The 24330-nt window shown below is 45.6% G+C and overlaps 1 protein-coding gene across 6 annotated transcripts in view; it reads right to left on the reverse strand.

Annotated features, from left to right (window-relative positions):
* CACNA1I (calcium voltage-gated channel subunit alpha1 I) overlaps positions 1-24330 on the reverse strand; it is a 161730-nt gene that overhangs the window by 16116 nt on the left and 121284 nt on the right. For all 6 annotated transcript variants that reach the window (XM_030262967.4, XM_030262966.4, XM_030262965.4 and 3 more), the window contains 17 exons: positions 22866-23263; positions 15747-15898; positions 14973-15158; positions 14212-14329; positions 13599-13754; positions 13049-13139; positions 10922-11124; positions 9379-9795; positions 8370-8470; positions 7227-7350; positions 6313-6381; positions 5259-5443; positions 4795-4921; positions 3615-3740; positions 3061-3150; positions 2461-2653; positions 1194-1345 (listed from right to left, as the gene is read on the reverse strand). In XM_030262967.4, coding sequence (XP_030118827.4) covers positions 1194-1345; positions 2461-2653; positions 3061-3150; positions 3615-3740; positions 4795-4921; positions 5259-5443; positions 6313-6381; positions 7227-7350; positions 8370-8470; positions 9379-9795; positions 10922-11124; positions 13049-13139; positions 13599-13754; positions 14212-14329; positions 14973-15158; positions 15747-15898; positions 22866-23263 — 2888 coding nt within the window. The remainder of the gene's footprint in view (positions 1-1193; positions 1346-2460; positions 2654-3060; positions 3151-3614; positions 3741-4794; positions 4922-5258; positions 5444-6312; positions 6382-7226; positions 7351-8369; positions 8471-9378; positions 9796-10921; positions 11125-13048; positions 13140-13598; positions 13755-14211; positions 14330-14972; positions 15159-15746; positions 15899-22865; positions 23264-24330) is intronic.

The following is a 24330-nucleotide window of genomic DNA, read 5'->3' on the forward strand; positions in this document are numbered from 1 at the left end:
GTGTGAGCAGTGGGCAGCTTTTGGTGGCATTTTGTACTGGAAGGGTTTGAAGTGCTTTGAGAAGATTGTTTAACAGAACCTGACAGCAGGCTGGCTTGGCTGGAGCTGTGTTCCAAAGAAAGGAGTTGAAGAGTAAGGAAAAAGAGTGACTTGTTGAGAAACAAAGATCTGATGTGAAGACGCCAACAGATAAAGGTTGAGAGTTCCTGAAATATAAAACTGGGCACCACCTAGGGCAAGATGAAAGCTGGGCAGCTGGGCAAGGTGGGCAGGAAACAGAGGAGCCCAGCAATAGATTTTAATGAGGACAGATTCAGCTCCTCACCAAAGCCTGAGTTACCTCAGACAATCTCTTCAGATGCCAGAGCTGTCACCTAAACCAAGGGTCTTCTGAAGAGAAAACTGAAATGTCACTGGGCAGATGTCATGATGAATGCTTTGTCTACATACGGAGGCAGAAGGTTCCTTTGATATGTGCAGTATACATATTTCCCACCAAAGGCATCTACAGCTTTGCCAGGAAAACTGAGAGGGACATGGTCTGTACCCAAGCAAAGTGTAAAAGTTATTTGGCCTCCAAGGTGCTGTATTTGGAACCACATCCTGCATCTGAGAGAGGCTCTGCTCAGCACTTTGGCCCTGCAGCTTCTCTTACAAAGAAAAGAAGGGTAAAGATGGCTTGGTAAGGATGGCCCATCCCATGATATAAAACCAGCCACTCTGGTTCTCTCAGCTGAGGCCCTATGGCAGGGGAATTGGGCTGACATTTGGAAATCTGATGCAAAGCCTGAAGCTCCCAGGACACTGCTGCTTCCACAACTCCTATTAGGATCCAGGGGAACATGAAAAGCAGAGCAGGCAGCTAAATTTGGGTGACCCACATATCCACTTACTAATATAAAGCACAGAGACTTAATTGCATGATGTTTTCTAGGGGCTTGACTCTTGTTCAGACACTTTCTCTCTATTGATTTTAATGGATAACAAGTGTCTGAGTAGGAACTACCTTTCTGGATACACATGAAAATCCTCATACAAATCTGCCTACCACAAAACTAATTCCTACAAAACCTTAACAGCAGTTTTTAGACACATCCAAGTGTCCTACTTATACTGGTGGGCAGTGGTCACCAGAGGGCAGTACCAAAATGACAATGTCTGGAGGCAGGACTTATCTCCATGATCTCACTCACCACAGGTTGGTTGTAGTGCTCCAAGGACATAGTGACCACGTTGAGGCAGATGATGAAAGTGATGAAGATGTCCAGATAGTGGCTGGTGCAGACCGAATGAATAAGGAGGCGTATGTGGCAGTAGGTAGCATAGTACGGCAAACGCTGCGCCTCTTCAGTGGAAAGAGGGATATGGGCAGAGTTGGGAAGAAATTAGAAGAAAGAGAGAAATGGGTAAGAAACACTGAGGAGGGAGAAGGTATAAGCTTGGTGATAGGTATTGAAAGGAATTGGAATTTGGTTGGGAGAGAGAAAAACCAGAAAAGAATAGGTAAAGGACATAGGGAGGAAGGGGAAATGACAAAATAAAAAACCAAAAACAAATAACAAAACAAAAACACTGAAAGAAGAAATTGAGAAAATATGTAGGAAAAAAGACAAAGAATGGAATACTAGAAAAAAAATCTAGTAGACTGTGTTTGTGGGGATGGTGCTAAATCAGCATTTCATGTCTTGACAAATTAAGATCACTTTTGATAAAAGGGAGCAGATGGTTCAAGGAGAGGCCCTGGGGTGTTATAGGAGAGAAGGGGAAAACTGCAGCAGAGGAAAGGAAAGCATGCCCATAGGCTGTGAATGGAAGTCTGGGTAGTAGGGATGATTTCCAGAAGCAAGTATGCTTCAGCAATTTTTATCTAAAGGTAACACAAAACAGGACAGAAACACTAGGAATAGAAGGTTTCCTTCACCACGGAGGGTTTGAGATCCCAAAGAGTGATAGTGAAACACTAGGGTCACTGGGACACAAAACACAGGGGTCTTCCTCTTTTTTTTTTTCCTCCCTCTTATTTAGATCCGTGTTTAAACACAAAGAATGGTCTGTCCAGGTTCTTCTTCAACCACCAGCTGAGCTGCAGGAATCCCAGGTGGGACTCTACCCCAAAGACAAGGAAGTGTATCCATGTGTGCACACCCCATGCCAACAACGCCTGTCAGCATGTGCACAGGTGTGGTTTTGGTACATAATCTCCTGAGGATCAGGGTGCTAAAACCCTTCCCCAGTGCCTTCCCTGGAGTCCCAGCAGACCTCCTCAGCCACGCCTCGTCCCCAAACCACCCCAGTGAGGTGTGTGGTGACACAGCAGTGGTGCAGGGAGGAAGGCTGAGAGCACAGCCACGAGTGATGGATTTTGGAGACCAGCTCATTGGGAAAGAAAAATAAGAGGAAAAGGTTTTTCTCAAAAAACCTTGGCCTACGAACCAACCAAACACTTAGGCTGTGCCTTACTCCTTCGCTTCTTCTCCAAGCGTCGCAGGCGCTTCTCCTCCCGCCGGCGCGCCTCCTCAGCCTCCTGGTGCTGCCGGCACTTGTGGAAATTCTCCACTACCACCCCCACGAACATGTTGAGCACAAAGAAGCTGACGATGAGGAGAAAGGAGATGAAGTAGAGTAGCATCCAGGGGTTGTTGTTGATCACTGGCTGGAGTGGGAGGAGAAAAGAGGCAGACATTGTCTTAGCAGTAGAGGAATAGGAATGCAGTGGGTGGCAGCCCAACAGATCCTGCTTTACAAGGTATTGAAATAATCATGTGTGGGCCAGGAGGGAGCCAGCATGCCCAGAAAGACACGTGGCATTATTGCTTCTGCATTACAAAAAGATAAAGGCCCATTGACCCTACAACAGCATAGCCACAGCTATACCTTCCTGCATGGACTAGAGAAGGCCATGGACCTGACCCCTTGCAAATAGGGAAGCAAAGGATTCAGAAGAGGCCTGGAAGGGACTCTTGGTTTGAGGGAGATATCTGAAGCAGGATGTTAAAGGATGCTTCTACCTTACAGGCACAAGGAAAGTGAAAAGGTCCTTTCACAAGAAAGTCCATGTACCTGCTGGTCAACAGCCACAGCATCGAGTCCATTATACATAATATTGACCCAGCCATCCTTGGAAGCCAGAACAAAGAGGGACATCAGAGCCTGCAACATATAAAGCAAAGCTGATGTGAAGCAGGTGCATCTGGCAGGCAGAAAAAAAAATTATTGTGGGTTTATGCTCTAACACACACAGCACTGAAATACTCTACTATTTGTGTCTCTGCACACATCAAAACCTGCTCTTTCCCCTGTGGAGGACAGGGACGGGGTGACAGGGAGCCATGTGCAGTCAGACCCACCAGAGGTGAGAGTTTGTGAAGAACATCATCCTCATGGCAGGATAAAATCAAGCTCTCTGCTGCCACCACTTTTCTTTCCCACACATCCTGTAAGTGTCATTCTGATACCAACCCACTAGTGACACAGCTTCTGCATGGACACGCATGCCAAATAACTGCTCCTTCTGGCCCAGGCATTGGTTTTGTAGGCAGTGCATCTGTTCCGTGGGGAGGAGACAAACCCTGTGTTGGGTTCCCATCAAAGGGAGGGGCTGCAGGTAAACTCACCTGTCCCAGATTGTCGAAGTTATACTTGTGGTGCACCCACTTGTAGTTGGCTGCCATGCAGTCAGACCGGTTGGTGATGTTCCTGATGTCAACTCCCAGGCAGTGGTAGAACTTGCCCTTGAAAAGCTGCAGGAGGGGAGTGACCCCATCAGACCCTTTCCCCACAGGCCCCTGGGATGTACAGAAGCTGCCAAGATGCTGCATGGCCCACAAGACTGCAAGCCACATAGAGTATGACACGGACACCACCAACACAATGTACAGCACAGGCTCAACCATTGCAAAGGAGCCAGGACCACCCTTGTAAGTTCACACTTGGCTTTTCAGCCTCCTCCATTGCTCCAGGCCAGCAGTGACTGTAAGCCCACCATCTGACAGCCCTTAAGGCAATCTTTCTGGGTACAAAGGGAAAAAAATATCTCCTAATCAGTCCTCTAGAGTAATCTTCACTCCCTGCTTCCCAGTTACTGAGAGTGCTGATGAGAAAAGAAGATCTCATCTGAGGGTAAAGAACCAGAAAAAAATGTCCTCTTCTTCTCATATATATTTTTTCCCAAAGCTGCACTGCACTTCTGTGACTCTTCTGCCCAGGGCTCTTTTCCCCATATGGAAGGTACTGGATTGTGCATTTGTACAGATGCATCAGAGCAAACTAAGTATAGCGCATTCCCTGAGATGGAAGTAACGCCCACACCCTTGCTCCTCTGCAATGCAACAGCCAAAAATAAAGAGCATTAAATAAAAAAATTAAAGAAGTTTGTGGGTGGATTTAGGGCTCAGAGTGAGGGGGAGAAAGAGAGCTGACTGGTGGCAGGGTTCATGCGAGCAGGCATTGAGCTGCTTGCCCTTGTGGGTTGACATGGATGGGTCCTGTGCTGTGCCAGCCCTGGGCTCTCGCTGTGACACTGACCCAAACCCTGACCCAGCTGCTGCCAGGTGTGAGCGCTAACTCCTGTCTCTCATGTCCAGCAATGCCTGCACTTGCTGAGCACCTGTCTGTGCTTTCCAAAGGCTGTGTCATTATAAAGATGACTTGTGGAAGAAGGCAAACACAGAAAATTCACTGGCTTCCCTGTCTCTCCTGCTCCGCTTGGCTCCCTGTGTCTGTTATAGGACCTGGGGGTACAGGTGCCCGTGGGGTGGGGGCTCAAGGGCTGTTTGATGGATAGTAATGACTTACCTGCACACCCAGGATGCCAAAGATGATGAAGAAAGCACAGCAGATGAGGACAATGTTTCCTATGGGTTTGAGGGAAGAAATTAGTGTCTCCACCACCAGCTTCAGACCAGGGGCTCGACTGATGACTCTGGAAAGAAAGGAAGGGGAAGGGTGAAAGAGGGACAGGGCAGTGATGTTTGGCCTAAGCTAGGCATTTTCAGCAGCAGCAGACTCCTGTCTCCATGTGCAGCGACCCTTCAGTGGAGATCCCTCCCCTGTGACCAAAAAGCCTTTTCTCTCCCATGGATTTGTTCTTTCATAGGTAACTCCAGCATTAGTCCCATATGGCTAAGGGGGACCTACTTGTGGCTTACTGCTTGTTAAAGACCAGACTTTGCCTGGGACAGCTGGATCTGACCCTGGGACCCCTCCTGGGGATAACCAATGGGAAGAGGGGGCCAAGCAGGGCTCGGTGGGGTTCTGACCGGAGGGGACGTAGGGTGCGCAGCAACCGGAGCACTCGCAGCACCCCCAGGATTTTGGCACCGCCAGCAGAGGCCACTGAGACCACAATGTCAATGAGCGACACGAAGACCAAGAAGCCATCCAAGATGTTCCAGCTGCTGCGGAGATAAGCCTGGTCCCCAAAATACAGGCCTAGAGAGACCACCTGGAAGAGAGGAGAGAGAAGAGAGGGTGAAATAGCTCCTATGTTACCTGGTAGAGGGCAACTATGGAGAGAATGGGAGGAGGGGGAATAGTTATCAACTCCTCATGACACTGAAGTGTCATCCTATAATCTTTTCCTTTCATCTGGATGCTTGTGAAGGAAAACACCTTTTTTCTGCCTCCCTGAATAACATGACGCTATAGGGGACACACGGGAAACCTTCCTCTGCCACATCAGAGACTTGGGGAAAGTCTCCCGCTCCAGAGATCACCTGGGAGGTAAAGTCAGGCACCAAATCCGCACATTGGCTCTTAAAGGGGAAATTTGTTTGTCAGCAGTTCTCAAAAAGAGTGGGTGCTACAGAAATTGGTGGCCATGGGGAGATATTAACATCTGTAAATCACAGTCAAAATTCAGATACGGATTTTAGGGGTTTAACTTCCAGCACACAGTTTTAGGACTTCTTCCCAAATATGAGAAGGGAATAATAAGGTTTTCTGATTGTTGCAAAGTACTTTGACATCTATTGAACAATTATCTCAACTTTGAGAATGTCATTAATATTGTTGTAATGTCCCATTCTTGCTCCAAGAGAAAAGGAATGGACATTTGACATTATTACAAAATCCGTACTTGAATATCAGCTATCCTTCGTGAATACTAAGATCCAACTGGATCTAGTGCCTACGATAAACATCCCCTCTATGCATAACAAGATGGGACTGAACCCCAGGCAGTATCTGCCTTTATAAAGTTAGAGGAAAGGACTGGCACACCAAAAAGATGAACACATTTTAAAAGGATGTTGAGCAAACATGAACAGCATTTCACACTGGGAAAAGGTTCTGAGCTGTTCTCCAGTAACTTACCTTCAGTGTCATCTCAGCTACAAAGATTGCTGTGAAAATGTAGTTGGACACAGTGAGAAAGATTCTTTCCTAGAAAAAAGATAAACAAACAAACAAACAAACAAAAAATCACAACAGAGAAAGATCTTAAATGTATTTTGGCTACTTCTTGTTACCCTGTCAGTCCCCTCTGATGATCTTGATATTTTTGCATTCCTGTGAAGGGTCTGAAAGTTGATGAAATAAGGGAGAAGCCCTTGGCAGAGGTCAGTGCTAGGCAGCTTTCAGCTCATATACCTTGGCTGGGACAGGATCCTACGCAGCTCTGCCAGACCATAGTGGATGAGATTTTTTTGCATCCTGCAGATCTGGTTTCAAGGCAGCCTCTGCCCTTTTCTGTCAATGCTGCTTTGGCCTAACCTGCTGCAGTGACCTGGCACTCCTTCCTGAAGAGCTGCTGAACACAGACCACTGATTGTGTCCAAGTGCAGCAAAGTCTGGGAGTCAGCTAAGACAGACAAGCAGAAAAAGTAATTTCATTTGCCAGCTTGAGCCACCTCCAAGATAGCTCAAGAGCAGCATACATGAATGATGATGTGCCATTCCTACAGCATGGAAATTACTTCTATCTCTCAGTTTTACTCCTTGCCCTTTTTGCCATTCATCCCTTATATGCAGGTTCCTGGAGGAGACTTACTTTCCAAGACAGAAGGAACTAGGCTTTCTGTATTATAAACTGAGTTGCCCCATTATAAGAGCCTGCAGGGGAAACACATATTTATGTCAACTACTAATGTTTCAGTATTTGAATAGATGAGTCGGAGCTGGTGTTTAACGCTGAAGTTCTTCAGAGATTATACCAGTACCAGAACACTCAGGAGTCACTTACTGTTAGAGGTTGTGCTAAAAGGTGGGTGACAGGTAATGGTACTCACCGTGCTTCTGTGTTCAATCTGAGGTCTTTCCAGGGCAATGGTGATGCAGTTCAGGAAGATGAAGGCCAGCACTACGTGGTCAAAGAGCTTGTGAGCAATGATGGTTTGGCAGAGGAGGCGAAACCTGCAAGAGAGATCCAGTAGGCACCTGTGCCTCGGGCAGAACTGATTTAGGAGCAAAGAGGACACAGAATTAAGCATTCTGGTCAAAACTTAGCTCTGATATAGCAGCTTTCCTATCTCTGAGATACTGATGTCCCTTGGAATGGCAATAGCCCAGGGTGGTAAATGGTCACATAGGGAGCATGGAGCAGAGCAAGGGCAGAGCAATGTGCTGAACGTCCATTGATTTCTCTTGCCAGAGTGGTATCCTAACCACTATGACCCTGTGCTCCTCTCTTGCCTTCTAAAGAGGCTGAATTCGTTTTCATATTCACACTTTGTACCACCCCACAGCAAAGAGGCCACATGCTGAAAGCTGAGGAGAGGCAGGTAGGTTGTCAGTTGTGGGGACCACGCTTCTGAAAGACACTGGATACATTAATAATATAGGTGTCATACAGAGCAAAAAGCTCTCCCTCATGACCTATAATGAAAGCCCTTTCTTTTCAAGGAGCAATATGCATGGGTGAGAATACTGTTAGCTGAGGTACATGGACATCCTGAGATCTCTACAGGAAGAATTCAACCCAAATTTCCTTTTTTTAGGCAAGAAGAGTTCTAACTTCACCCTAAAAAATGTAATATAACTGCTGATAAGTTGGTACTGGTACTGTAAATTAAATGAAGATGCTATTCTGGTACCAGGAGAGAAAATATCAGTATTATGGGGTCATCAATAATACATTCTTTATCCTCTTTGTGTTAACATTAGTATTCCTTGCCTTGCTTTGCTATAAATATTTATGATTACAGAAAATAAAAATGGGATGCTCCAAAGGGAGGGAAGATCACAATAGCTATTTAGGATGCTCAACTTTCCTTTCATTGCCACAATCTAGGAAAAGAAATGCTGTTTAGGAGAAAATACACATTCTCAGCTGCTAAGTTTGAAGTTGCCACCTAGCATCAGGGGATACAGCCAGCAGAGCAATAGTATTTGCCCCATCTTCTCAACCCTCTCAGGGAAAAAACTGCACAAACCTGTTCTGTGGAGAGAAGAGATATATGGACCAGTCTTCCCGTAACTCACACCAGTCTGGCTTATAGACTTCCATCATCTTCCGGATGCGAAAGCACAGGCTCTGTAGGGATTCAGCAGAAGCAATTGCCACAGGTCACCTTCCCACTTGCCTGAGAGAGACATTCTTCCTTTCACATCTGACTCAAATGCACCACTACATGCTTTTCTTTAATCCCTCGATGGAGAAAATCAACTCAAAGCATCAAGTCATGGAAAAGAAGGTAGAAGCTGCTTTGCCAGGGCTTGTTTACCTCTTGGCATCTGATTTCCTCCCCAAATAAAGAAAAATAAAACTGCTGGTGTCTCTTCTAGAGTAGGATGCTGTCCCATGATGCCTTCTTAGAAGTGTTGGAGGGACTGTGTTACATGAGGTCAATGTTTCCTCCTTACCTCAGCAAAATGAGAAGACAGGACAAGAAGGCTTTCTGTTGGCACTTGGGCTGAGAATTTCATACAGACATTTATATCTGTTCAAATTTCTACTGACCCTCACTCCAATTTTTTCACTCTCTGATCTGCTCAAAGATTGCTGTCCCTCAGGCTGATACGACAAAACCCACTTGCCTTTGGTGCCTGTGCTTCCTGCTCTGGTCTGCTGATGTTCCCCACGCAAAACTCTCACTCTTGCACAGCCTGACCTCTCCAATCTTGTAGAAATCACTGGCTGCGCTGCTCTGAAATAACAGCCCCTGAACGACCACACGTATGTCGCACATCTGCCTTCCTCCCACCATCCACCTGCCTTGCAAGCAGCCTGACAATGTGGTGTGAGCTTGTCTGTGCCTGGAAAGTCCTATCTGCATTTAGTCCTCCAGCTGTCCTCCAGCTCTCCTAAAGCACCGTTGCAAGCTTTCTCTAAAGCTTTGCAAGCTTTCTCATCTACACACAAGAAGACTGACATTTGAGGATGGATTTGGAGTATCCCAGAGCACTGTGATGTAACCCCAGGCTCCTCCACCAAGTACTCACGTAATCTATTTCTTCATCATCCTCTCCCCGTTCTTTGTGGTTGTTCATCTTTGGGAAGATCTCCTTGACAATACTGGGCATTTTGCCATTGCAGTCCTGATGCTCACTGGCCCCAGGCGGTGCTCCCAGCCTATGGGTCACTCTGTGGCCAGAAGGGACCGAGGCCAACTCCAGCAGGTCACAGGAGCCTTTGTTATCCAGAGAGAGTGTCCGGCGGTGATGAAACACCCTTCCTGTCCCATCCGGCTCCCCATCTGCTGCCTTGTGTGTTTCCCCTGACAGGAGGGACTCGTGCTCAGCTGAGGGAGGTTTGTGTTTCAGGCTGTGTCCCCGGGCCAGGCTGTTCCAGCTGGAGCGACGGCTTCCCCAGGCTCCGCTGCGGTTCCAGGCACCGTAGTAGGAACTGCGGGAGCTGGACTGTAAGAGAGTGGGATGGGGACTTAGTGACTCTGGGCACAAGGAGGGAGCATGTGAGCCTCTCTCAGATCACAGACTGCTCCCTGAGCCCCTAATCCAGAAGGCTGCCATTTATCAGACAGTGAGCAAGCTGCATGGTGGGAATTCAGCAGCAATCTCAGTAAATCTGACAATAAATTGGTAATGAGTTAGCAATGGTGTTGACTGTGATTACTTTATAGCACCATCTGTGTGCAAAGCACTTTCAGGGAAGGTAAGTAATAAAGCCAAAGGCCAGGTGCCTGGTACTGTTACTTACCTCAGCACAGAGCAAGAGTAAAGTTCTCAAAGAATCTGACTGGCAGCTTTTTATACAGTATGCTGGGATTAAGAATAACACAAGGTACAGGGTGATGGATCATCTGACACACCATCTTTGAGTCCAGTCGTAGTAAAAGGGAGAAATGAGAGAAACAAGCTTGTTGGTTACAGCCTAGTCCAGCCACATCAGCAAGGTATTATGTATCACATGGCTGCTAGCACTCCCTGTTTGGAAATAGCAGGAGCTTGAACCCTTTAAGCACCAAGGCACTCCCCAGAGCTGTGTATGCCAGCGGGGAGAAAGCCCATAAGCTGATGTTACAAGGTGGGCAGGTCTGAGAGGCACTGGTTAGACAAACCTGCATGCTTGGGGAAGGGCTATGGGGCAGCCGAATCTGCCATGGAGAGCTCAAAGACAAGATTTCCACTGTTACAAAAGCTCTGATAAAATTCCATCTGTAATGGGACTTGGTGGTTCTGGCATCACTTAATTGAATGCAACATTTTGCATCCTTCACTCTAAGAGAACAACAAAAAGGCAAGGAAGAAAAACATGTCCCACTCTAAGAGGGAGATTGTCTTCTTGGTCTTCTCCCTCTCCCACACTCAAAGGAATATATACAACTAACCTGGAAGCAGACTTCAAAATCTGGAAATTTAGAAAAATAATGTGAACTGATCTGGATTCTAAAGACAGGCAATGCAGTTAGAAGCCCACAGCAGCAGGGCAATCCTTCCCAGAAATCCCCAGATGATGGCAGAAAACCAACAAAGCACTTGGCCTTCAAAGGAAGGGTATGACACACATTTATACTCCCTCACTCACCAAGGACCGCTGGTCATACGTCATTCTCCCCAGGGACATCACACTGCTCTTCCGGGAGCCAACAGCAACGCGGATCTGGTCAAGTTGCAGTGAGTTGCGTGAAGAGTTGGTGACCCCCCCAGAAGCCATTGGTGGGTTGGAAGAGGGCAAGGATGGGTCCAGGTGCCCATTAGGTGTCACAGGAATTGCACAGAGCTTGGGATCTAAGTGGAAAGATGCAGACAGAAGAATGAGGAAAGAAGTTGGGTTCCTCACTATCCAGTGACTGTTTTGATGCCTAAGCAGTTTAGCATGTTAACAACAGCTAACAGGTTGTTAGCCCTTTAGCACCACTCAGCATCAATCTCTCTGATTTAGGGTGTGGTGACAAAGGCAGTGCAAGCTGGGAAGGCTTTGAAGTAATTTCCTCAGCCTCCAAAACCAACCACATCTCTCCCTGGGGACAGACAGACAAGTCAGCGTGGTGGCCAGGCAGCCTCAGACTGACAGGCAGAGCATGAAGGTGAACAGAGGGACAAGAGTGTGCTTCTGCATGCCAAGAGCAGACACCAGCAAATTCCACCAGTTGTCAGATTAGCTACTTAAAGCAGTTTGGCTGAAACATTGGGCAAGAGACTAAGATGTAGGGATAGCCACAGCCATCCATGTACTGAGGTCACCTTAAAATTCCTGCAATCATACTGCATACAAAAACTGCATCCCAGTCTATCCTACAACACTGCCTTCTTCAAATGACCGATCCTTGACCTTTAAGATCCAGGACACTTTTGAGGGAAATCTTAAGTCCTGTAGATGACCATCAGCATTTTTTGAGATGCATGGAAAGGACAGGATGTTGAATTTTAATGCCTGAAAGGACTGGAGCAATCATTTTTGTTTGACTTATTGCATAATGAAGGTCACCTATCCACATCTGCATGACAGACAGCTATGAGTCCACTAACACCCCTGTAACCTCTTCCTCCTCTGCCATCTCAGGGGTTTGACTGCTTGCATTCAGTATAAACTCTGATATGGTGCAGCCATGTAACTCAGAATAGGACTGCTTTGAAAAGAGCTAAGTTGCAGGAAAAAACTGTGAGCCAAAAACTGGAGCCACTGCTCCCTGCTGTGGGAGCTGCATTTATGCTCAGAAATGTGCCTGTGGTGCTTGTTTGAGTTGTGCTGCGAGTATGTTTGTACCTGTCCTTGCACCTTGCTGATCCTGATTTTGTCTTGCTGACTGGACTTCTTGGCTTGACTTTAGACCTTCCTCACCCCTGTGGGCTTGCCTGGTAATTACCAAACCATTGGCAGACCCTTACTAGTGTCAGTGGATCTGCTCTGCTCACGTGCTCTTGTGCAAGAGTGTGCAGCATGGCCCTTGCCCTCCTGCCTGGCTCTCTGTCCCCTTCAATTCCTGGCTCACCATCCATTGCAGAGCAAGCTACTCTCACTGCTCCCTGCCACCAAGTCCTGTTTGAAGTATAATACCTCTTGTAGAAAGACTTTCAGTCTTTGAGGGATAGAGACCGTGCCAGGTGGTTTGTACTCAGGTTGTCCCCACTGTTAATTATCTCTCCTTGAAAATATAGGGCTTTTTTTTCAGCCTGAATTTGTCTAGCTTGAGTTTCCGACCTTTCCAATCTCATTATGCTTTTTTCTGCTCAATTAAAGAGCTATCTACCACCACAACTCCCTCCTTCTGGTCTACAAGTACAGAGAGAGAGATCAAGTAACTTTCCTGATTTCTCTAAGCTTCATTAGTCTCTCACTATGAGGCAAGTCTTCCAGATTTGCCTGAGTCCTTTTTACCATCTTGGTATCCCCTCTCCAAATGTGGGTTTCAGACTTGGATACAGTGCTTCTGAAATAGTGACCCTGAAGATAATCAGAGACAGCCTCACTTCTCACTTTCAGTTGCTGTTCTGAAGGTCATCCAAGAACTGTTCCACTTTAGCTACCACATTCCTCAGGATGCCAACATGTCTCTGTTTTTCCACAAATAACCACAAACTGGCATAGAGTTCAAAATAAAAAGTGGCAAGTTCTCAGAAGTAGGAGTAAATTTTCTGCAGAATCTGCTTTTAGGTTTCTCACCAAACAGCAGTAGGACACAAGCAAATAAGACTGTTTGAGCTATTGTACCTGAGCCTTCCTGGACCTCTTGGAATTGTTCAAACTCCTCTATGTTTGAAGAACTCTGATCTTCATCTGAGTATGACCGGTTGGCATCACCCTGGAACACACAAATTTAGAAGCTGGAAACTCAAACAGAAAAAAACATTTGCTTTTGTCTTTCATTTCGGGAGCAACTGCAAAATTGTCCTTGGCAGTCAGGCATCCATTGTGATCACTGGAAAGAGTCTTCTGTGATTTGGGATGGCTGATAGACTGCACTGCTGCTTTTGCATGGGTAAAGGGCTTACCTTAAGGTAGGTTCTGATATATTACACAGAATAGAAATTGTGAATCCCTTCCAGAGATCCTCTTTCCTTGCAAGGCTTAACACTCTTTTTTTTTTTTTTTTTTTTCTTTTGCTTAATTGAATACTATCCTAACAGGGCTATTTCATTAATGAAATTAATGAGGGGTGATACTTTGTAAATCCTCCAGTCCAGCATCCTCAAAGTGTCACAAAGGATCCCTTTTTACCACCTCTGTTCCTCTTCCTGATGAAGCCTTGGTGGCAACTCACCTCAGCCTGGAATCCCTCCACAAGAATGGCCACCAGAAGATTGAAGAGTACATAATTGCCAAATGTCATGAGAGCCACAAAGTAGAGGGAAGCCCATGGTGAGGTGGAGGCCATGCCATTGTAGAGTACAACATTCCAGTCCTCCTGGGTTAGAATCTGCAAGAGAGGACGAGAAAGTCAGAAAACATGAAGGAAGAACATGAAGCGTATTCCCAGAAAAGGACAGTCACAGAATACACATCAGGACCAGATCAGGCCTCTGAACTTCCCCATTAACACACACCCACTGTCACTGCCCAGCTGCAGCACTGCACCAAAAACCTCAGCTGAGCAAGAAGCAACAAGAACAACCATTAGGACAGTCATATGCTGAGGTGAGAGTGTTAAACTTAGGAGATGCCACAACAGGAGTTTTGCACACCATCTCCTAGGAAGGAGGAAGGTCCCCTGTTTGAGATATACACCAGTCGTTTGGTTCCAATATGCAATTGTTCTTCCTCCACAGCCTTTTGTGCTGTCAGCAGTCAGTGCAGTGCTCCTCAGTAAGGAAAAAGCATCTCCTGATCCTCTTCACTTTGCCATGGTCCACACATAGAGAGCAAAGTGGGCTCACCTGGAAGACGGTGACAATGGCCCACAGCAGGGAGTCAAAATTTTTCCGGTCAGGAACTGTATCTCCTGTGTCTGTCCTGAGGCTGAACTTGCAACCAAAGATGTGCATTCCCAGGATGCTTTGGAACAAGATGATGTCAAATGTAAATATCTCTGCCACCACAAATGAAATCATCAGAGTAATTCTCTTCTCCTAAAAATCTAGTGCAACATCACAGCACCAAGGGATACAACAACACAGTCACAACACTTGGAGCTGTCTGTGAAGAAGGAACTACATATTACAACCCTGTAGGTTACAAAAAACTTTGCTTTCTATCTGTGCTGACTCAGAGCTCATATATTGCCTCTAACCTGTCAGTCAGATCTCTCTACTGTCCTTTCTGCTCTCATATGTCTTCATCTTGCTATCAGGGCATCCATGGCATGCACAAACAAACTTTCTTTGTTGCTTCCTGCTGCTCTTCTTCCAGAATCAGCCTCCAGACTGAACTGTTCCTGTAGCTAGTGCTGATTAGCAGGAGATTTCACCTATCCTGCAATGGGACATTATGCTCAATGTCTGCCTTTGCTGGCAGCATTTCACTACCCCATCCAGGCCAAAAGTCTCAGCTGCTGAATCCAATTTAAGGTAGAAACAAGTTCAGCCCTTATGAAAAAATAAGTATTTGTCAGTACTGTCTTGGCCTGGAGCAATGGGCTGCTGTCCCTATGAGCCACACAGTGCCACTCCAGAACACTGTGAGCTGACTGCCCGCTCACCTGAATATGAAGATGAAGAGCATGAGCAGCATGCAGAAGGTGGCTACGTTGTCCATGGTCTTCATCAGCACCACAAGCTGGCGGCGCAGCGCTGGCATGAAACGCACCAGCTTCAGCACGCGGAGGAGTCGGAATGTCCTCAGCACAGACAGGCCCCCGTCTGCCTGGCCAATGATCTCCCAGATGCTGTGGTCCAGAAAGGCATGGAAAGTACGAGGGAAAAAACAAATACAAGTGAAAAACAGAAGAAAACAAGGAATAACAATGCTAAGTCTAAACCTTGGCATTGGCAGTACAAAGGGTGAGAGAGAAAATCTGAGCAAGGCAGAAGTATGAACTACAGGCTTATTGTTGTATGTTGAAAGCTGCATTTATGCTTTAAGAACGTGAATATGGCAGTACATGTTGCAGGAGTGAAGAAAGGCTTGCAGAATTAAATTCCAGCAAGACAAGTTCTTCTATCACACTTTAAACCTTTGTAACATCTTCAATTTGTGCATTTTCAAAATATTTTACAGGTAATATTTGTTGTGAACTTAACAAGGCAGTTGCAACTGCCTCCACTCTACAGAGGTGAGAGCTAAGGGCAGAAATGCTGTGTGGCTTACATAGCACCAACACCAAGTATTGGGAAAAGACATCTCCCAGTCCTTGGCCTTGTGCATCAGTCCAGCTCCTCTCATTGTAGCTGCCAAATCCTTTTTGAAATAGTGTGCAAGCTCTGTGGTACTTCTTTATGTGTGTATTTCAGCTGATCCCCAAGGCCCTTGTCACCTGATGATGACGATGATACTGTCAAAGATGTTGTAGGGGTTGCGAAGATAATCAAAGAGACCAAAAGCAGCAAGTTTCAGGATCATCTCCAGGGCAAACATGCTTGTAAAGACAACATTGCTGATCTCCAAGATGTTGGTCAATTCCTCTGGCTAGAGAGAATGCAAATTCAGATAATCAGAACTGAAAGAGCCCTGAAATTATGGGAAATAAACTGTTACCCTTCCCAAGGAACAGGGTTGGTAGGGAGTTGTAAATTTCCATGGCTGAGACTAGAGTGGAGCTGGATAGCGACACTTGCACTCCAATTCCTTTGCAGATTTGCTACCTTCGGCACAGATTAGACCCCTAACAACTTTTTTTACTAGAGGCACTCAGGAGCCTCACAGCCATTCCACAGCCAAGGCTGACCAAGCATCTCCTACATCCCACCCCATATCCCATTCCCCTGGCTAAAGGCTGCTTTATTTTGGGCAAAGAACTTGAGTATTTCTTGAAGGAGAGCAAAACTAGCTGATTTGCAGTCAATCTCATCCTTCAAGAATTTCTTCCTCCTCAGGTTTCCACAGGTAACAGGGACATTTTTTTTTTTCTTTGAAATGTGGAAAACATTTAAATGACTGGAAAACAATTCCCCATCTTCCTTTAAACATCACTGCACCAATCTGCCCCTTTCCCCTGTCTTTTTTCACTTCCCCATTTTTCTCTCCCCCTTTCCCCACCAAACCCTTGTATGCATTAGTTTCCTGGTCTTGTTCCATCAGTGTTATGCCTCTGTCCTCAGAATGGTCTCAATAATTTCCCAAGGAAATATCAAACTAGACAAGACAACACCAAGGAAGACCACACTGCTAAAACCTACCTGTAAGGGACAGGGAGAAAAGGACAGAGTGAAGAATACAGTTAAATGGACAGGAAGAGGAGAAAGGCAAGTGCACTATGGTGAAAAATCCAAGAATGAAACAAGATGACTGTTGACAAATAAAGAGGGTGCATCTTCCTTTGCATTGGTCTGAGCTGTGCCTGGCCACCCAGCCACTCTTTTATGCATCATGTAAAATGGATGGGAACAAGAAAACTGCAAATGCCTGTTGCAGAAAGCAAGAGAGGACAGACATGCCTGGCACTGCAGAAACAAAAAAGTGAGTCCCTGCAGGTCACAGCCAATATTTTTAGCACTAAATCAATATTAGTGGCCACGAGGAAGGGAAGTCATGGTCTCTCCCTGTGGTCTGCAAAATTGCTGTTTTGCTGAAGGGTGGCCTTTGCATTGGCCATGCCCGTTACCTATACAGCTGGTTGAAAGGGAAGTGAGGGAGGAATGCAGTTCTGGTTCTGGCTCTTTGCCTGAAGTTGGGGTCTGCTTTAACCCCTGCTCTGAGGCCCCCAGGGGCCAAGATCCTTCCAGGTGAACAAATGAACTGGAAACTGCTCCTCACATCTCTGGCTTCCCATGACCTTTGTTAATTTCTTGCACTCCTTATTGCAGCTTTTTATTAAAATAGTCCATGTCTTTAAAATGAAAAAAGTGGAGAGGGATCTATTTCCATCCAAAGTTGCATCTGAATAGCAAAACCACCCTGAAAATCATGGAGAAAGGAGTGGAGATAAGAGAAGAGAGAGAAGGAATGAGCAAGTGCATGTGGGAAGGGAGAGACGAACATCACTTCGCCGAGACCCAGCAGTAACAGTTGCTGAGAGCATGAGGTCTATACGTTAAACTGAGATGCCAATTTCCATCTGAATCAAACCATTATGTCAGTGAAAATAAACAATGCAAAAAAGCAATGGTTTATGATGGTGGCTTATCCTCCTCTCTGCTTTCTATGCATTCTCTTATGCTCTTGTAGGGAGCAACTGATTTTTGAAAAACCATGCTTGTATCTTGCTTGTGGAAAGAGTCACCTGTTCCTCCGTTCTCTCCTTCCCTCCTTGACATCTGTTTCTCTAGTCAATCCTCACCTGTTAATCGGTTTCTAATAGACCACCAATCAGCCCCAGCAAAGCATCCTTCCTAGACAGAGAGACAGGAAAGACTGGGCAGAGATAAAAGCAGAAAAAGAGAAATAATAAAAAAACAAAGCTGGAAAAGAATTAAACTCACTAGCACCCACAAGAAGTAGAGAATGAAAGAGTTGTTTTAAATAGTGTAGCAAATAAGTAAATGCTGAGAAAGGAAGAGAACAAAAGAAATGAACTCAGGAAGAAAAGAGGCGATAAAGAGGAGCCAGATGGAGAGGCACTAAAGCAGATCCAGCATTGCAGCCGTTTCTGGAGCTAGAGCTAACTTGACAGAGTGCAAAGAGCCGTCAGCTGGGAGCCAAGGCTGCAGGGTGGGGTTCACCAGGGGTTGTGTCCTGTGTGGCGCTGTCCTTGTTCCCAGGGCGGGGTGGCTGGGAGTGACAATAGATGAGGCAGGTGTCCAGGACTAGGCTGGTGCAGGGGACCCTTCTCTGGCCAGGGAAGTGTGACCTGGATGAAGAGGACAAGCAAAGGGGAAATCTGGTTCACCCCTTTTCTTCAGCACATGGGCTCTCCAACACAGTGGATGTGTCACCTTGCAGTTGTGAGGTCTCCCCAGGCTCCCACAGACAGCATTCAGGCATTCAGCATCTAAACCCTTCCTCCTCCCAGGTTTACCTAGAAATGGTATATTGAAGAATCCCAAAGGAAAGAACTGAACTCAAGGCTGCTTTAGTCCCAGAAAAAGAAAGGAACACCAGAAATCTCCCCACAAGTAGTCTGTTCACATTGCCAAGACAGGACAGACTGATTTACCCATCACACTAGAAGTGAAACTTGAACATAATTTTGGGAGCTGAGTATTGGGATAAGAAGGGTGGCTTGAAGGGGCAGAGATCCCAGGGGACGAGGTATGTCAGAGCCAGTGTTTTAACCAGCTATGTATGGATCTCTTACCCAACCCCTGAAACAATCTAATTCACATCTTTGTGGAATAAAGTCCTCAGTCTCTAACAATGTAGATCAAATACTGAGAGTAAAAGATATGATTCAGATTTATTTCAGCACTCCTGTCCCATGATCAGAAACTAGAACTGGGGCAATAGAGGGCAGCAGCTCAGCTTTTTTCTCCCTTTTAGTTTCTTACTAACTTTGGAGCTCTTTTGCCAGATTTGACTGAAAATATAATTAGTCCATTATCTGGCAGCAGACAGAAACTCCTGCATCATAGGAAAGGCTAAGAAAATACAGATCACCATGAATCCCCCACAGGAAAAGTTTCTCCTAATCAGGAGTAAATTTGCAACTGTCTAGGAACTGAAGAGTAATTGATGTGACCTATGCAGACCAGCCCTACCAAACCTACACATCACCACCTCTGTGATGAGAACATGAAAAAGAAATATTCCATAAAGAGGTCTCTCCAGCCTGTCTATTTTTACTCACAATTTCAAAGTCACTTGGCAAAAATTAGAAGAGACATAAAAATCAGCTATGGAACATACCAAATTTTCCATAAATTTAATCACCGCCCCACAACCAATGCAGGATTATGTGATTGTTATACTCTGGTTCTACTAGGCTGAGGTAGTGTGGTTTCATCCACCACGCCAGGGACACTGTTCCATCCTCACTAAACATCAGTATGATGAGCTGGTTTGGACATTTGCTGAATGTTTCTGACAAGGAGCAAATAACAAAAAGAGAAGCAATAACTGTAAAATATGAACTTGTGAATGCAATAAATGCTGGTATAAAGTGAAATCACACAGGCTAATAGAAATGAAGGTACTGATCCACAGGATGGGTCTAGTTAGGAAACAGGGGATCATCATCTAATCCACACAGACAGACCTCATAAAGCACTGATCTGAAGCATGAAGGAAAACTGTAAGTAGATACTGGAGAAGATAAAACAAGTCGCTCAGCAGTTATCTAAAATGGCTGCTAATGGCAGAGAGGCCTGAGTCTAACAGGCCATTCAAGAAATACATGATGAGAAAGGCAGTCCAGGAGATTCAGCTGGGACAAGCTTTTCATTCTCATGCTGAATAAGGGAGAAAAGTCAGCAGCACCAGATCCACTGTGAATATTAAGATAAAAAGTAAGCCTCTTAAAAGAATTCTTTTGGATAGCCACAAGAATCTAATATTTTCTACACTGGATTTTAAAAATAGACATTTCCAAATAGAGGCAGATCTGAAGAACTGCTAAAACTATTTCAAGCAGGACAAAGCTTGAAATTATGGGGCTTGGCTTATGCAATGTCTCAGCAATATCTAAAGGCCTAATACTGAGAATATTACATGGTATATTGCACACTGATGGATTTAAATAAACATAGCTATTTACAAAAGATATCTTGTTATAAGATCATGGATTAAAAATGACTCATAGAAATGCAGTTTCTCCTAAAATGAGTTGATTTCCCTCACAAGAAATATATATGCAGATGGAAACTGCCTTGGCCACACAATCAGGACAGGATGAATGACTGGACGAATAAGCCAAAAGAAGCCAAATTCCAAGGTCATTTGAATATGAGTAAAGTTATTTGAGTTGCAGTTAAGTCTCCTGGAAGAAAACCACCATGAATATTAAATCCCTGAATTATAACAAACAGTTTAAATTCATGTCTTTCTATCTATTAGTCAAGACCGGGCAACACTCACGCATGCGCTCTGTCCCCTGGGTTCCCGTGTTTATAAGCCTGAAACTTGTGCCTCACCCCTTAACCTGATGGCTGTGGGTGCTTTGGTCAGCTTGCTGGTGAGCAGCCCATGATACAGTGGAATGGCAAGTTGCTGACACAAATGCCATGAGCTGCCTAGCCAAGTATGTCCCCAGAGAGTGCCTGGGCTGGTGATATCCCATGTACCAGAAAATAAAATCTCAAGAGGTCTCTGTAGGCATTAGCTCTGGGTGAGAAGACATCACATGATGAAATAGCTGAAGCAACAGAAGCTTCTTCAATCATAGGATGGCATCACCCTGCAAATCACAGATCCTGGTGGGCAGAGGGGCTTTGCGGGATTTCGTTCTGTGAAAATTTGTGCTCTTGGGAGAAAAGACAACAGGAAAAAGAGAAAGAAAGGAGAAATAAGTAGGCAATGAAGCACCAGCCTAAGGTGTACTGATGGCATGGTTTGAGAAAAACTTGAGGAGACAAAAGGGAGGTACAAATGTTTGTGTGCTTCTGAGTTAACTCCTGACAGAAAAGAACACAAAATTCATGGTATGGTCTAAAAATGTTTCAGTCTTCTTGTACCAGGATAACAGAATTGAGTACACACTTTGAATAAACAGGCTGCACCACCTTTTTCAGTTATGATCAGTTTGGCTGACAGCTCTTCTGGCAGAAACAGCATGCAGGGTCATAAGCTTTTCCCAACTACTTATGGATAAAAAGTGATAGTACAATTTTAAGGACTATCATTAAGAACCTGCTATGAGAAACCCCAAGGCTACAGAGGCAGAAGCTACCGTGCTGCAGGCTGTACAAACATAGCAGAGGCATCCTAGAAGGGCTTAAATCTGCACATACAATAGCCAGAACATGAGAGTGAATTCTCTATCTCCAGCTCAAGTATTCTTCTGTCAAACTATTATTCACGCTGTGTCCATTAAACCAGGATGAACAATGGCTCTCCCTGCTTGGTGATCACATCTTTAAAATACCAGTGCGCAGTTTTCAAACTGTCCTGGGCTCCAGTCCTTAGTCATCTCTCTGCTACATGATAAATACTTTGCTCTTTTTTATCTATTTCCATGAGTCAACCCCTCCAGCATCTTTTTCATTCTCCTCTCTTCTGGGCACCTGCCAGTATTTTTCTGGTACTGAAGCAACCAGTGCAGTTTTGAATTCTGGGATCAAATTAAGGTGTCACAGCCCTGTATCAGAAACTAGCTGGGCTTTGAAAATTGGTTTAAAGCTTGATACGTGGGTGGGATCCAGACGTCTGAGGCTTCAAATACTGGCTCAGACACTGTTGCCTCAAAGAGGGAATTGAAGATAGTCTGGGTCTCAAGGTATCTTCATCCTGATACAGCACAGGACAAACCTGAGTGCCTTGCTTGAACTGGGCTCACTGCCTCTTTGCTGCCTGAGACTATGCTCAGGACTAGACTTTACCTTGGCTCCAGAGCTTCAATACAGTCAGCATCTCAGCAGTGCAGCAATCTCATATTTTGTGATCTGGGCAGACACACAGAGTGAGTGGCAGCACAGATCTGAGATGTGGATGTACAGCATGGACTATTCAATGCAAAGTGCAGCAGAGCTACCAACCAGCAATGCAGATGCAAGGTCATGGGCATGCTTAACCCCCTCTGATGCTGGCACTGCCCATAACAGTGCAGACACAGTCTCTGTCTCTCAGCTATAAAATAAAGGCTCATAATTCCTCTCCATCTCACAAGTCTGTCATTAGGATAAAGTGTACGGCTGACTCAGAGCTGCCTGAAAACTACTGGTGTGAAAGCAAAGCCTGTGCCCACACCTGCTGCTTGTGTCTGACCTATCTATCGCTTCTTACTCTCAGGGCAGAGGAAAGGCTCAAGAAGCCTGAGCCCCCAAAATGAGTGGAGATTGGAGGTGGTGCCTTTCCAGCCTTCTTGTATAGATAGAATGTGCTCAGATATCTCTTAATTAAGTTGGGAAGGCTAGCAAGCTGATGGATTTGAATTGAGATGCTGGTGAAGTGCCTCTGACATCCCCAGAGGGCACATTAAATTAACCACATAGACTAAGGATTCAGTAAGCTAATGAAGAGAGAAACGAGTGAGAGAGATGAGGAAGACAGAAGAGATGAGGATGACAGAGAGAGAAGCAGACAGAATGTGGAGACAGGGCAAAAAAGAAAAACAGTGGGATGAATGACCAGGGAGGAGGAAAAGAGAGGCATTGAAAAGAGGTGAGAGGAAAATACATGGAGAGAGAGAGAGAAAGCGATTAAATACAGGTATAAGGAAGTAAGAGACCCTGCAAGATCCTGAGGCTGTCTCCAAAGTCACGCTGGGACCATCTGTGCTGCAGTCTGAGGTCCAAATTGCCCAGTCTTTGCCTCCACCAAGTTGCATCAGCTGCTTAGCAAGGCCATAACCCCCAGCAGGAGGGGGCAGTCCATGCTGCCCATCTTGTGCCCTGAGGTGCTTTACCTGTTCGTGGTGCTCAATGCCCATGCTGATGGTGTTCACTAGGATTGCAATCATGATCCCACGGTTGAAATACTTGCTGTCCACAATCACTCGAAGCTTGACCCTCACTTCTCGCCACATGTCACTGCAGAGCTTCAGCCGTCCTTCTTCCAGCTCCTCCTCCTTCTCCAGTGCAGAGGCACCCTGGTCTTCTTGGCTGCCCTCTCCCTCCCCTTCACTGGCTCCTCCATCCTCCTGGTCTGAGCCAGCGCTATCCAGGACTGAGAGCCTTCTGGATGCTTCATGCTCCGCCCTATGGCATCGGGGGCAGTTGGTGGGATCAGAGGTTGCTGTCACAGCGATGGGCTGGACTAAACCCTGAGGAGGGCAGCCAAGAGAGTTGTGCTGCTGGCAAAGCCCTGGAAAGAGAAATGATGCTGCTTAAAGAAGGAGGATACGAAAAAGATATTCAAAGTGGACACCAGCTTGGCATCTGGGTATTCAGACAGGGTAACTGGGCTTTTTAGCTCAGAGGATGATTAAACACTGACACATCATCTCAAGGGCAGCTTTGGGAGCTGTTGTCATTGGGGACTCTATGCTGACAGGCTGTGTCTCCAAAACACATGGTACTGTTCAGTTTGCCTGTGATTAGGCTGAAGGGGATTCATGTCCATCAGAGAAAGAACTGCTTTGTCTCATGCAGAAATCATAGCTTGAGACCACTTAACGCTAGCCTGTGTTAAGTGGGACCTGAGGGGAAAAGTGGTCACAGGAGCTTCTTTTGGCCTGAACTGCTACAAGTGGGGTCTGAGAACCCCCAGGCTGAACTGAACTCTCTAAGTTAGAGAAACTAGATTGGGAAAGCATCTCAAGAAGCCAGAAGACATAACATAAAAATGCTTCCTGACAGTGTGCACTATGAACCAGAGAAATCTAAATCTGTGTTCCTTGATCCTCCATTTTTGCCTGGAAGATCAAATGGACTGGGTGAAATGAAGCAATTAATTAATTAACACAGTGCATGAAGCCTGCAGAAACTTTTTTCCCAGCAAGTAAAGAAAATGAAAGTTTGAGTATGCAAGACACATTGAAGGAAAATCTGCCTTTTTGGTTGTTAATGGGAGCATAACTTAGGAAAGGCATCAGCAGGCAGTTAATACTAACTCTACAAAACCATTTTTACAGTGACTTTTCCAGCCAGGAACCCAATTTAAATGATACTTCACGTCTAATTTTATGCAGCAGCGTGTGCTGCCGTCAAGAGAAATTGTCTCCATCGTCTTTGCATATCAACCAGACTTCTTCAGTATCACTCCTTAGGTTCAGGCAACACCTTATTGCAATTCAACTCTTTGCCTCTCTCTTGAGGTTTGGAAGCAACTCATTCTGGGAGGAGAGCTCTGGGAGACCTGCTGTGCCACCAGGTCCAATCCTTTATCCCACTTTGTTGTATCCCCTAACTCTTCTGTCTCCCAAACTGCTA

This window comes from Taeniopygia guttata, chromosome 1A (genome assembly GCF_048771995.1).
Source record: "Taeniopygia guttata chromosome 1A, bTaeGut7.mat, whole genome shotgun sequence".
Lineage (NCBI taxonomy): Eukaryota > Metazoa > Chordata > Aves > Passeriformes > Estrildidae > Taeniopygia > Taeniopygia guttata.